General features: G+C 40.2%; 1 protein-coding gene and 1 long non-coding RNA gene across 2 annotated transcripts in view; one reads left to right on the plus strand and one right to left on the minus strand.

Annotated features, from left to right (window-relative positions):
* LOC138042010 (talin-like) overlaps positions 1–17,102 on the plus strand; it is a 95,025-nt gene that overhangs the window by 77,415 nt on the left and 508 nt on the right. Inside the window, exons 57-64 of the mRNA XM_068887737.1 lie at positions 956–1,141; positions 1,857–1,961; positions 11,640–11,745; positions 12,302–12,426; positions 13,224–13,349; positions 13,621–13,683; positions 14,966–15,148; positions 16,472–17,102. The exon at positions 16,472–17,102 is cut by the window's right edge and continues 508 nt beyond it. Coding sequence (XP_068743838.1) covers positions 956–1,141; positions 1,857–1,961; positions 11,640–11,745; positions 12,302–12,426; positions 13,224–13,349; positions 13,621–13,683; positions 14,966–15,148; positions 16,472–16,708 — 1,131 coding nt within the window. The 3' untranslated portion in view covers positions 16,709–17,102. The remainder of the gene's footprint in view (positions 1–955; positions 1,142–1,856; positions 1,962–11,639; positions 11,746–12,301; positions 12,427–13,223; positions 13,350–13,620; positions 13,684–14,965; positions 15,149–16,471) is intronic.
* LOC138042016 (uncharacterized) lies at positions 8,002–8,885 on the minus strand. The gene is made up of 3 exons (XR_011130914.1): positions 8,853–8,885; positions 8,375–8,452; positions 8,002–8,139 (listed from the first exon to the last, which is right to left on the minus strand). It is a non-coding gene; the product is annotated as an uncharacterized lncRNA (long non-coding RNA).

Below are 17,102 nucleotides of genomic sequence, written 5' to 3' on the forward strand. Positions count from 1 at the left end.
AATTGTGATATACGCTCGAAGCATCCTTAATTTTCCCTCCTTCAACATCTTTTATATGGGTGACAGAGAAAATTAACGGCCAGTTTTCCTCGTCTCCGCTCGTCCCCATTCTCTGCCAGCAGGGTTTCCAATGGTGGACCTTTGAAGAGCGTTCCTTTCCCCGCGAAAAGGAAGGAGGCCTGTGAACATGAAATGCACCATGAGCGCATGCTCGTCGCTGGTTTATTATTTTGTTCAAAGAACAAAGAATAGGATTCAACTCCGTTTTTTGGACTTTAGACTTCTTGTTATTATAATTATTTCTTTTGGGGGGTAGTTGGAGGCGTCGCAATGTGACTGCGCATGCGCAAGATTTCTTGTCTCGCGGAAGGCTTAAGCGGAAGGCAGTTCAAGTAGGATTCGAACTCGGTATCTCCTCATTCAAAGCCAATCGCGGTGACCACTAAACCACGGACGACTACGTGACTGAATAACGGGGAAATGTGTATTAAAGAATTGTGTGACCGAAAACGAGTTTTTGTGTTTTCGTAGCAGCTTATCTTACTGGGCCAATTATATAACTCCTGGTATTGTTAAGAAAAAATATTAACTATTCTTAAAAACCATCGTAGAAACGTGTAAAGCAACTTTTTACTGGTTTTGATTGCGGTCAACGCCGTTAACATCAGTTTTAAATGTGAACAACTATTCTGCGATCACATTTAAACATATGGTTGGGTCATGGAATGTGGACTTTGTACTTTGGACTACGGAATTGAACTGGATGTTGACCAAGATGTTGTAACAAAAAATATTTCAAACACTGTGAATTTTGAAGGAAATCGGCTAAAATTCCTTCGAACACATTGTTGGCTACCCGTAACCTCTTGTTTTCAATAGAATTAGCGTGGATGTCCAAGATTTTCTGCCCCAAATGCTCTCAGATGAAGCCCATTTTACCTCTTCTCATCAACAGGAGGTGCAAACTCCTTCGATGCCTGCTCGTGACGCCACCCCTGAAGACCTCATTAGAAGCACTAAAGGTGTTACTTTGGCAACAGCGAAAGTGGTGGCTGCAGGGAACTCTTGTCAGCAGGATGACATTATCACTGCCGCTAACATGGGCCGTAACGCCATAACAGAGATGCTGATTATTTGCAAGGTAAATTGTGAATTGTTTAACGAAACACTACTCTTTCAGGGACAGACTTGTGGTTGTGTGGTGTCAGTCTTTCTGGTAGTTTTGAAACCTTTTATGCTTAGCCGTATTAAACCGTGTTCTCTGTAATCGGTCAATCACGATCTTTATTTGTGTGTCTAGGCGTTCTAGCACCTTATGGCGCTATCTGGGGACACATTGAGGCTAGTCCACCAGCTCTTATCGAATAGTATCCTACAGAATTAATGAGCAAGGAGGTTGTGATACGGGTTCTCTGGTTTATAGTCCTTGTCCGAGAGGACTGGAAAGCCAATTGCGGATGTAATTGCAAAGGCAGTGCTATCTCCTCAGTTATTTAAAAAGACTCTTTGAGTGTTGGTCAGGCTGGAATTGAACTCACGACCTCCAGCACGCCAGCCCGATGCTCAACCGAATGAGCCATCCGGCCAGTCAGTAGCGTTTTTAATATCAAAGATTGACAGTCCTCCTGATACAACCCGGCAGAAAGAAAACAATTGACGAGAATATTTGTAAGTCCGCGAAGAAATTCACCCGATGTGATATTAGTCCACAGTTTAAATAACGCATCCACGAATGAAGATACATAATAAAATCAGCCAGGGATGACGTGCCCATACTCTTTTTAAAAGAGGTTCTGTAACCTGCCACTCGCTTAGTTAATTAGGAAAAAGTGACACGAAATATTCTCTATCACCAGGCCGCCGCACACAAAGCAGAAAACCCTGAGGCGAAAGCCTTGGCTCTTCGAAGTGGTATGGAGTGTGGCGCTTCGTTTGGAGAAATGCTAGATCTTGTCCATAATGTAAGTATATTTATGTGTGTTTTTAGTGTGGCGGAGCGGACATAGCTCAGTTTGGTAGTGGGCGGTTTTCTTCTCTAGGCAGAAGGAAAGGTAACGTTTGCACTCGGATCAATGTCGACCCCAGAGCTCTTCTCTTGACTGAGGGAGAGAAGAGCTCTGGGGAACCCTGAACCAAAGTGTCTTCTCATTGGTTTTCGTGAAGAACAATCAAAATCGTCTCTAATTGGTGCATTCATGTTAGCACGAGGAGTGAGCAGGCGCTGTAAGATTCAAATAGCCAATTTTTGGTTATGAGAACCCTACGGCGCATGTTCTCCTACATAGAGTTTCCCAGAGCCTTGGGTCGATCCGAGGCTCTGGTGACGAGAATGCACTCGGATCTTTCACTGGCGAAAAATGTCTGATTGGTCGAGGCCTTGTCATGTGACTTCAATAGCTCAAATCAAACATGGCTGCCATTCGGTGTTTATTTGATCAATTTTATTAGATCTCTGTCGACAAAACACCCTTTTTCAGGCCAATAAAACGGACGAATGTTGACTGCATAGTGCGTTTCCAGCCTGGTGCGTTTCTATGCCAGCGAGATTCTGTGATAAGCCAACAGGGCTACGAGGGAAATTTCTTTAAAAATTTCAAGGTCAACGCGAGTCTCGGTTGCTAATGTTCGAGTGGAAATTCGTTTGTGGAGCTTACCAGCTAATGGGTTACCATCTTGATTTCAATTCATGCGTTTATCTTTTTAAAAGTGGACCAAAAAGATACCACTAAATTTTCAAATGGTTTCTCTTCCAACTAAATAGTTACACACTGTTTCCGCGGGGTCCCGCATCTAACAGAAAATGTTAAGATTTTCGCATTTTTTTTAAAAATCAAGTTGTTAAAATTGCCATTCAAGTGGTCCATAGAGGAAAATTTATTAAGACCGAGGGGAAAATTAAGAAATGTATTTCAGTCGTTCAAAAATAAATTTTAAAGTGAATTTAGCAGTAATAATAACCAAAATCATACTTAACATGTCATAGCACCTCATATTGGGCACACTAGAAGGAAACCTTTTGTTCCAAGCAAAATGCCAATTGTTTGCTTTCCTCCAAATTATAGAAATAAACATAGATTAGGTTAACTCTGAATAGCCAAAACAACAATATTTGATTCAGAAGTCCAGCTTTCTAGCAGGGAGAATTTTACTGTAACAAAATTTTACTACAGCTAATAATACGCTTTCACCACATTGTAGTGGGTTAACGTGACAACAGAAATACTTAATCAGGAATTGATTTTATCTTCCAGCAATAAAACAGCAGGACGATATAAAATTAGGTATTTTCAAAGTTTAGAAAACTTGTTGAAGGTTATTCAGTGCCACCCTCCAAAACTTTTCACAAATTTCACACTGGCCTACTAATTACTTCCAGTACAACAAATTATCTAACCTCTCTTTGCGGACTCTGGTTGCAACACAGCTGCTTCAATAATTTTAATCCCCTTGCATTAGATTTAACTTTTAGAAAAACCATAACTTCATATTTCCGTAATAATCATTCAAAGACATTGAGCAAAAGCATACAAAGCTACATTTGAAAGGGACATAATCCCATGTTGCAGTTTTCTGGATAAGATTTCACAGAAATAACTCCTGTTACCTTTCCATATGTAAAGAGGTCCCATGATTTATGAGTCAATTAGTCAATGAGTCATGCGTCAATGAGACTCATAGTCAATATAGCAATAATTTATTGATCAAGCCTAAGCCCTCGTTTCAGTGATTAGGCCCAAGCACTCTCTGAAATTTTAGCTTTCATTTTATGGGTTAGGGTAACTGCACTAACTCATTGACTCATAAATACTTAAAACTCATATGTAAAAAATATTTCAACATTAGACGCAATGAATTTTTAGCAATTGCTGTAAATAATAGTAATCATTCCTACCATTTCAAAGGATGAATAAATTAAAGTTGAATGCAGTAAGTGTAAGAAGTAAAAAAGTGGTCCAATTTATTTAAGCTATGATCAATTTCCATCCTTGCTTTAGTCCCTGGATAGGGTTAAACAATGGTGGTGAAGTGAACAAACTACCCCAAGGGGGCACTGCTTATGATACTGAGACCAAACAGCTGGCAGAGTTGCCGCAGTACATTTAAGGCTATCAATCTGAAAAACGAATGGAACTGTAGAAAAATTTGGTAAGCGAGCAAGTAGCTTTTACTTATGAATTATAAAATGCCAGTCATTTGTCAATTTAGAACTGGTTCCCCTAAGGGGTCAGATTTCTTTAGCCTACACCCAGAAAACAAGATTCTGTTACCTTTAAGGGTTGTTAAAAAAAAAAAAGACCCCTCCTGAGCAAACCGCTTCCTCATGTTTGGATTCTCATTGATTTAATGACTTTAACGATATTATGCAAATTTGTTCTACAAAAATACTCAAATACCATAAAAGTATTTTTAACCTAACTTTTTTGCAAGGTTTACTCCTTGAGCCACCAGCTTCAACTTTGATACTTTGTTCTAAAAGCCAAAGCCATTGAATGGCAATGGTGGAGGTGATGATTAGTCACTTTGTATTGGTTCAATTGAAGAAAGAAAGTCAAAGTAATGATTGCACTTTAACCCTTTCACCCCTAAACCGGCCATACTTGGTATTTTACTCTGTCTAAAGCCAGAGTATTTTCCTCTGTCTAACACCAGACAATTTTACTCGTCAATGGGGAACCCCATGGAGTCAACAGTCTTACAGTACTTCTCAACATAAAGAAAACGAATTCTGTGGACTTGAACATTCCCAAAAAGAAATGTCGTATATTCCAAATATGGTTGCGTAAACTCTTCAAGATTTACCTGCTTCAGGAACTTCAAATCAATGAATATTTTGAATATTTTTCCTGAACTCCTGCAAACTTTGTACACTTTTTAATGGTTATGCAAATACAACTGAAGCTGTTTTGCATTATCTACAAGACAAGACAACAATATCCTTTATTCAAACACAATCAATATTAAAGCAATAACACATGCTTGTGGGGTCATGTGCTAACTATAATAAAGATACACTACAGGAAATAAAAGCTTAAAACTAACTATGTGACAGACATAGGATATCTACACATAAGGGATAAGAAAAATAAATCAATTGCTATCCAAAATATCATATTGCAAATACACCAAAAGGTAACGGTTGATTGACAAGTTCCTTGTGCAAAATGGTAGAGCATGTTTGAAGTCCAGCAGGACCAAGATGAGAAGTTATGATAAAAACTCTAAACATACTTTTTACCAAAATTATTTTACTGCCATCAACCCCAATGAGACCTTATGCATGGGACACTGTTTCTAGCTGCAGCTCCAAATCACATAATATATTAATAAATTTTGCCATGTAAGAAAAGAACAAACATGTGGGGTGTAAGCAAAAAAAGTCCAAGGCAATAAAGCTTCCTTTCAGCCTTTTCAGGAACAACTATCCACTGTCAACCATACTTGACTCAAAACAGAATTTCCTTGATCCAACAACACATGACAGTCCCCTAAAACCAAAGTTACATCATTAATGCTACCAGAAAACAATAGTAAAAAAAACCTCAATCTATAGATACCTATATACATCTGTACCTACACTTTTGTTCTTCCAAACATTATTTTAACTAACATGGATTTTGATTTTGATTTTAAACTCAAATTGATTGCAAATCCATAACTTGGTAACTACTTGAACGCAAGGATCGTTGAGTTGTGACTGCTAAAAAGTATAATAACTTAGACCTTCACCAGAAAAGGGAATATAATTGAGCTTAAAAACAGCTATTTAAAATATTTGATACTAGGGTTACGTTCCCAATGAGACAATCACATTCAAAATCAAATTCATATCTGATCGAATCATTGATCATTCATGTAGAGGTGCCGATCGTAAGGTGTAACGCAGAAAAAAATAACCTTCACGTTGAACAATATTGCCATTTCCCTGCCACCTGGTACAAGCCAATTCACACATGAACGGAAACCTTAGGAATCCTCCTTTCTGCACATTACAGTAACTTTTTGTACCCGGTGGCAACAAACTTTCCACATTAAAAATTGCGCAAAAAACTCACCTGTTTCGCAGCTCTTTTCCAACGAAATAAAATTTTCCAGGAGCAAATTTTCCGAGGATGCTGGTTGGATTGGACTTTCAAACGACTTACAGAACATAAACGTTCTCTAAGAATACATTCCACTTGAAACTGGCGTTAAAAGTAGCCTTGATCGCTCTAAAAAGAACGGAAACCAACAAGCTACCGATCCTCAAAAGGCAGCCATTTTTCTGTTCATCTCGGGAGTGCTTTTTTCACGAGAGCCAATGATAGTCCCGGAAACGCGTCACGTGACATATCGCGCGACTCATGCGCAGACATTTTTCGCCAGTGAACTCGGATCTCCTGGATGTTCTATCACGCATGCGTGACGTGAAGTCAGTGCAACGTGACACCGCGGCAAAATGAGTGCGCAGGCTTGGGCCACGCGCGAATCGTTTCCACGCGCGAGGGACTGGTACCAATGAAATTTGCAATAGAAACAACAGCGCGGCAAAATGGCGGCAATTTAAATTCTCTGTGTTTGTTTTCATTTTGCGATGATAAGGACAACACTACTTTGATAAGGTTCAAATTTTGAAGAGAGCTTCCAGAATGACTAATCTTTCATGTGTCTTTTCAAACCAAAAAACTATGGTTCAAACCAGGAGAATTTTACCTTGCATTCGAGCGCTTGAGCAAAAGGACGAAGTTCGTAATGTTATTAGTCGCGATGGTCTCTGCGTTGGTAAACCTCTCGGGGGGAAAACTGTGCACTGAGAAGGAAAACGACGGGTAAACATCTTTGCAAGGGCAGAATGATAATTCCTTCCGCGAAGGTGGCTTATGTTGCTCCTGTTGAATGAGGAAATCGTCTGTTTGTTTCATTGGAATCATTTGAAAGTGAGAAATAAGCTTAAGTTCTTTTCATGCCGGCATCACACTCATTCGGCAACTTGGATAAGTCACTTACCTACCCTCCAATCTCATCTTTTACAACACTAGTTACTTTTACAAGAGCGAGGCAATAAAATAAAGAAAATAAGTCTTAATTTTAAGAGAGGATCGCAAAAAAGTTTTGAAACTAAGTATAAATTTGACTCCAATGCTACTTGATGTTTCCCTTTTACTTGGAGTTTGGTAGTGGTCCATCGATATTTTTCCAGTATTTTTCCTGCAGCTGGCTGGTAAATGTAATTTTTTCTCCAGCTTTGTCGATCATCTTGTAGAGCCTTGCTGGGATGAGGGTGGGGAGACATGAGAATCATGATAATGAAATAAGAAACCATTCACCTGCATGTGTTTGGAAAATACTGATTTCACTTTTGCATGCATTGCACCAGCAAAAATCCAGCCTAAATTTTGCACTGTGTGTAAAGATACTGAGAGAGGAATGTAATCATACATCCAGCAAGACTAGAGGCATTCTGCTTCATACTCTAACATTTTATTGTGCACAACTGATCCAGTTTCACTACCCAATGATAGACCCACAATGGCTCTATCTGGACCCACAATGACTCTATCTGATTCCTTTTCAACAACAACAACCACAACAACTACTATTGTATGTGTTACCACAAAACACAATATACAGTAACTCAAATCTCTCTCTAATTTTATTGTTGTAAGTACCGTATATTCATTATTAAGACTATTACAAGTAGGAGCATTCTCAGAAGTTAATATCCAAACCCATGCTCAGCAAGAGAAAGACTAGAATAACATACAGCTGTATTAATGAAAGTAAGACAGTTTACTTGAATTAAAAAACCAAATTATATTTGCTTGTTCAAACATTGACTTAGAAGGTGTGGCAAGTAAATAATTATCGTCCTTTTTCTAGACAATTTTGAAGAGCTGTTTGGAAACCATCTTGTATTAATCACTGACATGCTCACATCTGTGATGTTTAATTTGCAGTAATACTGTTGTCATCATGCAGGATCTCATGCAGGAAAAAATGAGAGATGAATAACAACCCTGGCTTTTTTCATCACAAAACCAATAAAATATTCAACGCTGAAATCCTCATCACAATCTCTGAAAACAATCTGGAATGTTGCTTGCCATGCATGGTTTGACCAGATCAGCACACACACACCAGGAAGAGTTTTAGACTTAAGCACTGGAATAAGAATAAATGACATGTTTAAGAAACAACAGGAAACTGATCAAAGTAAAACAATAATATTATTATCACTTGGTCATTTTCATGCACAGATGTCACTTAAGATACTTGAAAAAAACATGGAAATCTGTGCCCTATTTGTAAAGATCCCTTTATAAAAAAACTAAACAACTTAACTGACTCCCTTAATAAGAGGTTTTGTCTAACAATGCAGATAAAAACAGTTGCTCACATCTTGAAAGTAATGACAGTCAAAATGACAGCCAGCCAGATATCAACACTTTCCACAAGATTTCTTCAGGTCAGATGACTGGGACAATGAAATCAACAGAAATCTAGAGATCAATTAAATTTAATCATACCACAACCTGGTGTGTCCTGCAAAGCAACACAGAGCTGGAAAAGAAAGAGCATCACCATCTACCATACAAACCATTGCTCTTGCTGTGGAGAACCAGGTCACAGAAAAATCTATGGCTCTCATATCACATCTCAGAGGTTAAAACTTCTGTTTTGTCAAAACCCTCCGCGTTTTTAGAGGAATTGCCCTTAGGGAAAAAACAGTAAACGAAAAATGTTATCAGTTTAAAATTTACAACTTTTAGGTCTTCAACGGTGTGACCGAAACACGAGCAAACATGGTTTGGCAAAGATAACTTCCATGGAAACGACATAAACAAATAAATATTTCATGCTTTAAATAAGCTTACCTCTTTTGACTTTCTCGTTGGAAACAACTCGGAGCTTCTGTTTAGTTTTCCTGTCGAGTCCATGTTGAGCGTGAGATCTTGATCATCAAAAGGTCCAATAGAACTTTTCCTTCACCGCCAAATAAACTCAAAAGCAAAGAGCTCAAAAGCTCGAATCAAATGAATCAAATGTTGTTCGAAGCGGAGCATGCGCACTCATTTTGCCGCGGTGTCGTGCAACGTCATTCCACTCTTCCGCCAGTGGACCGGCGTTGGAATTCAGATATCAAGGAAACCTTTGCCAAGCAGGGCAATTTCCTGCATCTTTTATTTTGACTTTCTTCTGATTCTTGTAACTTTAACTTTAAACGTAAGAGGAGTGAAGGGCATACGTGCGCGTTGTCTAAAATTTGATGATCGGATTGCGACATTCTGCACTGAAGACAAGATACTATAAGTCATGGAGATTACTGGAATATGGCCTGTGGGGTAACGTTAAATGCCGCACTTTATTATTCCACTATTTCGTCATTTTACCATATTTGGTCAAGAGAACACGCAAAATATGGAGACGATAATACACTTTATTATATGGCTTGCGTTTGTAGCCGATATAACGCGCGCTCTAATTGGCTAATTGAGACTGAATTGTAGGGCATTATTCTCCCGTAATGCCCACGGGCCGATTACGGGCTTGCAAAAGCAAAGCAAAAGGTAATTTAAAAACCATATAATAAAATACTTACTAACCGCTAACCGAGCTAGCTCGAGCCGTACTGGGGAATATTGGCCCTCGGTCGTTTTTGTACGGACCTTGCTGCGCTCGGTCCGTACTTCCACGACCTCGGGCCAATATTCCCCAGTACGGCCCTCGCGCTCGGTTAGTAAGAAGTTAGTAAAGTCCCGGTTTGACCGGTTTAGAACAGAGCAAATACGGACGGAACGGCAGTTTTTCAATGAAAGAAATTGTTTTCAACATGACTGAGAATTTAGAGAATTTGGTTTGTGATCGCTTGTCACTCGTCATTTCGCTTATCCAATCAAATAAGGACATTTGGCTGGCTTTTGTGCTGTTTACATCGTTCGCACGCGCCCTGAAGGACAGGTGATGCTTTTTTTAAAAACACTCTTACCAAATAAAATTGAAGCAAAATAACACATTGTTGTAGTAGAATAATAAATCTTTTATTCGATGGTTTAACGTATAATACGCGAGGACATTTTGCTCATTGCTCGTATTTTTCCGAGCCCCTCAGGGGCGAGGAAAAATACTACGCAACTCGCAAAATATCCGCGAGTATTATATGTTAAACCATCGAGTAAGATGTATTTATTCAGAAATAATAACAATCAAAGTAAAGATTAATAAATGGCATCCAAGATTTCAGAGAGAGCGTGTCAGGGGGGCCTGAAAATACCTGCCCTCAAAAACCCATAAGGCAAAACAGGACAGAAAATCTGGGACGGGCCAGGCACAACTTGCGTCCTTTGCCAGGACTTACAATGTAAGATATACACTGAGTAGACCAAAGACAAAAAATTCGCTTTAAATATACACATTAAAGCAAAAGTGCTTTGGTGACAGCCAATCGATCGGTAACATCGAGCTTAAATTATCGATTCCTGGAGGAAAGACACGTTCACGCAGCATGCATATCCAGTAGGTCGCCCGGTATATGCATGTAAGCAGGGTGGAAGGCGGCACCAGACTTTATGCTATTTATCCCGAATTTAGAAACAACATTTTGAAAAAAAGGTTTTAAGTGGTTTTTAAATTCGGCTATAAGCGTAGTTACAGAAACCCCTTGCTTGGGTACAAAAAACTCGCCAGACTTGCCTCTAACAATACGACAAACGAGGGCATAGGAAGCGCCAGACTGAGCCAACAGTTTATATAATATCTTACCACCTGATGTAGCGAAATAGTAAGTGTGACCCTCGCGGTACTGGTCGAGGTCGAACACAAGCCGTAGACTAAACGCTGAAAATGATGTCGCACTCGGATGCAATGAAGGCCAAAACTCGCCTTGCAACAATTAAAGAACAGGCTAGCCGAATTAGTACAAGAACCGACACCATTATGCATGCCAGCCTGAAACTCAAGCTAAATCAGGCCAACAATGAGCCAAATCATGCGTAAAATTTCCACATGGAAATAGACTGAGCAGAAACTCACTGAAAATCAGAATAAAAAGCCAACATAACCTGGACTTGGACGGCCAGAAAAGGCCGCGCAAGGGAGCCTGTTCCCATGCCGAATTGTATCCAAAGTAAACTCCGGAGCAAAAAAGGGGACCTCCAGAATTTAAAGCGGGATTTAGACGACCTTTAACACCATTGCTGTTGTTCTTTAAAAAAAAATCAAAATCAAATGGTCACTGGAGATCAACCTCGGACGTTGGCTCATCTGCTAGTCATCATCGCTTGTTGTGTGGATGGATTCAGAATAGCTACACCAACTGCTGCTGCATCCGTAGCACGAGATGCTGGATGCACGAAGTCCTCAATGCTATATATCGCAGAGCGGTGGCGTTCACAAACCCGAAAACCAAATACTAAAACACTCAACACTTTCATAACAGAATGCAAATAACTTCACACTAACAGACATATCAGAACACTTACTAATGAGAACAAAATACTACTCAGAACGTGCAGAAAATAAATATTTGCTAAACTTCGTAACGCAGATGTTTTGGTATTCAAGGCAAGAAAAAACTGAGTAAAATTGTCCCTGTTGGTTGCTGTATGTTAAAGCCTTTGCAGCTTTTATAGATAACACCCAAATGTACTGCTGTTCCTCGACAGATCGTACAGAAACCAACTCAGGAAAAGAAGCAAAAATTAACGCCTCAGTCAAAGATCGTAGCTGATCACGTGGCCAAACTGGTGCATTCTGCGGAAGCTCTGAAAGGTGAGACGCCTGTTTTCTAGCTGTATTGGTGTAACTGAAATTTCATTCCCGTGTCTTGCGTAGTCAGTGTCAGTAGAATGAAAAGCCCGGGTAGCATTTTCGAGAGGAGTAAAAATTTTGCAGATTTCGCCAGTTATTTTTAGACTACACGGTAGTGTGACGCCTTACCAACGACCTGTTTTGGAATTGTGACAGCGTTGAGGATCAGGGGGGAAAATTGAACATTTTTGTTAAAAATGGAGGGAATTTTGCAAATGTTTCCCTTGGCCAATTTGTTTAAAAGTTATTTAAAAACAGAGGCTTGAGTTTCGCCCCTCAAAAGCCTTAACCTTTTAATTTATGCTAAAGGCAGCAAAAGTCAAGTCAATTTTAGAGGCTTGAAATCTTGAGGATCCTTTCCTGATCAGAAAATAGACTGCAAGTTAAGTTTCCCTTAGTGTAGGATTAGTTCTAGTTTGTTCATTTCGAAAGTGGCTTATAGTGCCATCCCATCGTCGTTATGGTACTTCTTTTATGACTGATCATGAAGGTGCTAAATCATATGATTTTGTGTTAGGTGCGAATTGGGTCAACCCTGAAGATCCAAATGTCATCGCTGAGAATGAACTGCTTGGTGCTGCTGCGGCAATTGAAGCAGCTGCAAGAAAATTGGCAGAATTGAAACCAAAGCCGCGACCTAAGGTACGCGAATCCTACAAATTGCAAGGTCGACTGGTCGTTACGTTTTTATTGAACTCGTTGATAATGCACGAATAAAACAGTGGCCGTTTTCACACTAGAAGGCGAACAAATCGTCCTATGGTTTGGTCGACAGATTAATGTGAATTGAAAACGTCCAATTTCGCTATTGTTGTCCGACGTAAATTCATAAAGGACTGACAAGAAACCAACAAACAGGATAGATTGAGCGCATGAAGACTGGCACTAGGTATGTCATGCAAATGGTGACCTTACCTTTCGCGCCAACTTTCTTCCTCATGCCATATTTAAGACTTCCCAGAACCATCGCTTCCATCGCCAGTTCCATTTCGCCGCTGTGTTTAATTATTCGATTTGTTCGTCTAACGTGAATTTCGATTTGACTTAGGTCGACTTGTTTGTTTGGACGGCCAAATCGTCTTCCTACTAACGCTCAAAATCGTCGAAAACTTCGGTAGCCTCGCAGCTCCTACAAGGTCTAACAAAAGAACAAATAACAGAAACAATGGCGGTTTTGCAATTGTAAGTAATGATTGTTTCCTTACTTAAAAGGTTCTTTTACGGATTATGACAGTCAGTTTTACAAATTTTGTGCAAGGGGCGCATGGCATTTTGAATTTCCCGAAATTAAGTCACTTAGCAGTTGCGATTTCCGCTCGGTTTTTTTGTATACCCAAGAAAATGTATGTTCTGGTTTACGCATTTTCTTTCGTCCGCACAAAAGCATTCGTCATGTCTTTTCTGAAGTCAGTTTCATTTTTGTGATTTGTTTTCCTTAGGAAGCTGACGAGTCACTGAACTTTGAAGAACAGATCTTGGAAGCAGCTAAAGCTATAACAGCTGCGACTGTAGCGCTGGTGAAATCTGCATCGGCCGCACAGAAAGAGCTGGTGGCGACCGGAAGGGTAAGAAAGTCGCCGTAGACCAGATCAGTTTCGCAAAATTTGGGTTTGGTTGAATTGAATTGACAATTCATCTACGGCCAACCAACTATAGAAATACATGCTGTGTACTACTTGTATTACTTATGCCAAGTAACACTGTTGGAAGGCGTGGGTATAATAGCGCAGATTTTAGAGCCGGGCTCTTGTGCCGGTCACAAGTATCACGAGCTTAAAATGATGCTTAAAAATGTTTTTTTTGTTTCACTGATGCAAACTACTGACTTTTCACCAGGTGTGTTCATCGTCCACCGATCCCAACGAGGATGGCCAGTGGTCCCAGGGACTTGTTTCTGCGGTAAGCAACATTTGTCAATCTCCTTTTTTTAACGTTTTCGTTTTGTACTGTCGGCGCCACATTCCTGGGTTATTGGTGACCGCTGTCTTGTCAATATTCCTGCATATTAGTCAACTTGCACGCCCAGGTAGCCAATGACAGCCCTAGACAAGGTCGTTCACGGAGCCTGCCATAGACATAGCTACATTCTGTAATACACCGTATTCATAAATGGCGTCTAAGAAATTATCCTTTTGTTTTCATGATAATCGTCCTAACTAGCCTCGTTAGCATGAACAAAATTCAAAAGAATCTTTGCTCCAAAGTGAGGCTAGTGAGGATGATTAGCATAAAGACAAAAGAATATTTCTTGGCCGTCATTTATGAATACGGTCTATACGTATTAGTACATACTAAAACAGTGGATAGCGTTGAACTCGTGCGCTGATTGGCTACTCAAACTCCGGATATCCTTTTTAGTATATACTAAAACAGTGGATAGCGTTGAACGCGAGCGCTGATTGGCTCGTCAGACTCCGAATATCCTGTGCTATTTACCTCCGAGCAACTCGGAAAAAAATGGCGTCCCGATTTGCATCCGTGACAAGTGAAGATTAAACATCCAAATTAATTTTTTGTGCTGTATATTATCTCACTACTAAAACAACTATTCACCTTAGTGTCGGTGGCTAGCGTTGGATATTTACCTCGCCGGTTCGCGGCTCGGTAAATATCCACCGCTTGCCACCTCCACTTCGGTGAATAGTTGTTAACTACTCACTGCCGAGGAATTGTTCCGGAATTTGCGCCCGAAAATGTTGTAATCTTTGCAGGAATAAATAAGTTGTGCTATATTATCGCACTAGTTTATACTTAGTATATACTAAAACAACTATTCACCTCAGTGTCGGTGGCTAGTGGTGAATATTAACCTTGCCGCTTCGCGGCTCGTTAAATATCCACGACTAGCCACCTCCACTTCGGTGAATAGTTGCTAATTATTATGACTAACTCCAACATGAACCAAATCCCGCGCTGTGATTGGCTACCCGAGCGGGCAAGATGGAGCTATCTTGCCCGCTCGGGATTTCTCGCTTGGTCCCACAAGATCAAAGATCATTTTCTGTTGTTTTATCCCATAGAATAAATCCTTTATTGACCAAGGTTGTTCGGTCAAGATGGCTGGATATTGGCCTCGTTCTATTTTTGCGTGTCCAATATCCAGCCATCTTGACCTCATTCTTTGTCAATAACCCTTATTTATAAGCCTAACCATGCTAATTCGTGTCGATTTTTTTTGCAGGCGCGTATGGTAGCAGCGGCAACAACCACTCTTTGTGACGCAGCTAATGCCGCTGTCCAGGGTAATGCAAGCGAAGAGAGGTTAATCGCGGGCGCCAAACAGGTGTCCAATTCCACCGCACAGCTTTTGTTGGCCTGCAGAGTCAAAGCAGATTCCAATAGTGAAACGCAGAGGAGGCTCCAGGTATGCAGCAGAGCTTTCTTGAAAACTTTTTTTTCTTTGGGGGGGGGGGGGGGGGCAAATCACAAGGCCATAGTTATGTCGTGATTGTTTTGGTTCTAAATAACCGCTCTTGCTAATGACAAGACAAAAACAGAGACAAAAGGCCAACGGAAGTCAAAGAAAGCCCGAAGGCTCCTTTTTTTTTAATCTTCTACTGTAACTTACGGCAGGGAGGGGTGGGCGCTACTCCAATACCGTCGCATACACAACTTGTCCCCAGTAAAAACTGGTGCTCATTGTACCCACCACGAATGTAGGATAGACCTAATCGGCACCTCAATGTTGTACCCAATTGAAATCTCCCGGGACTAAGATTCTTTGTGTATTGTATTTGCATGATAATGTAGCATTCATATTTAAATGATATGGAAATACCTGGAACAAAACGTTTTATTCCCAAAGGATTTGAATTGGGTGCAACAATGAGTAAGCCGATTAGGTCTATTGGAGATGAATTCCGCCCGCTCGCGGATTGAGAAAAAATTAAATGTATTGCTGGTTTTCACTCACGTGATCAACAGCCATGTTTTTCAACGAAAACAAAAGGAAGCGTTTGCATAATAATAGAGTTAAATTCCCGGAGGATTTGGTCGGGGCACCAACATGGCCGCCTTTTCTTTGTTTATGGGCACCAACATGGCGGTCGTGACGTCATGTGAAAACCAAGAATATATTTGAAGTGCGGGTTACAGACGAAATGTAGAAGTGATCCACTCACTTGAGTGCGAGGATCGACTGCATGTCTCTCTACTTTTTTTTGCCTCCTGCCGCCAGCGACTCTAACTTACTGGTTTTGTTTTTCAGATTACTTAGGAGTTTGTTTTAGTTTGTTTGTCCGTTTTTTACTCCGACCAACCGACCCAAAAGAAGGAAACGCATTCGATGGTAAACGGAGAAAAAAAGGGAACGGCCCAAGACTACCACTATTGATTATAATGTTCCTTTTATGATAATTGATTGTAGCATCTATTATTGACTGATCGAATCTGCCAAATCAAATCTTTCAAAAAGAAATCGCTCCCTCTCAGCACAGTTAAATACACCATTCTTTCACCATAGAACATCGTTCCATGTTTCATGCTTACAGTTTTTTCACACTTTCATTTTACATGCAATTCGTGTTTTGCTGGTTTGCGGTTTCGTTTTCGAAGGCTGTGAGCTGGAAGCCGAAAGCTTACATTTTAACAAGTGTTTAGCCAGAGAACGCGTTTTCACGAAAAAATGAGTTTAGGTCCTGGTTATTCTCATGTTTTTATTGGGTTGACGAAAAGCTCTTTTCCGCAGACTGCTGGCAATGCTGTCAAGAGAGCCGCAGACAACTTGGTTACAGCAGCGAAGAACGCCGCCATCTTTGAAGAGCAAGAGACCACTGTCGTTATCAACCAGCGATTTGTTGGTGGAATTGCGCAAGAATTAGAGGCTCAAGAGAAGATTCTTCGAATCGAGAAAGAACTGGCAGCGGCAAGGAATAAATTAAGTCAAATACGGCAAGCTAAGTACAGAGCTGAAGATGACGATTAGTTCTTGCAACAGACATTTCTAGGAATTTATGTAGCATTTCAGAGTTAACAAAGATATCGCCCCTAATTGGCAGAACGCCAAGAGGAAAATCGAGGCAAATGCGTTGAAAGGGCAGTGTGGAAAACTGTACCAAGAGAATGGAAAATTAGTGTTGAAATTGTTCGTAAGTTAAGGCAGATAATTCGTAGTAATGATCTAGGGCAATTAATTTTTTGAACACTCCTTGTAGAGGCTACCATCAAATTGTTATTCTCACCAAATTGATTTTGATGCAGTCCAAAATACGAATACATATAGATAATTTTTTAACATAACAGGTGTTCTTGTTACTGAAGAGGCTCGAGTCCAAATCAGATCGTTATCAGCTGGTCGACTATTTTGTGTACGTGGCGCC

The sequence above is a fragment of the Montipora capricornis genome, chromosome 3, assembly GCF_036669925.1.
Source record: "Montipora capricornis isolate CH-2021 chromosome 3, ASM3666992v2, whole genome shotgun sequence".
Classification (NCBI taxonomy): Eukaryota; Metazoa; Cnidaria; class Anthozoa; order Scleractinia; family Acroporidae; genus Montipora; species Montipora capricornis.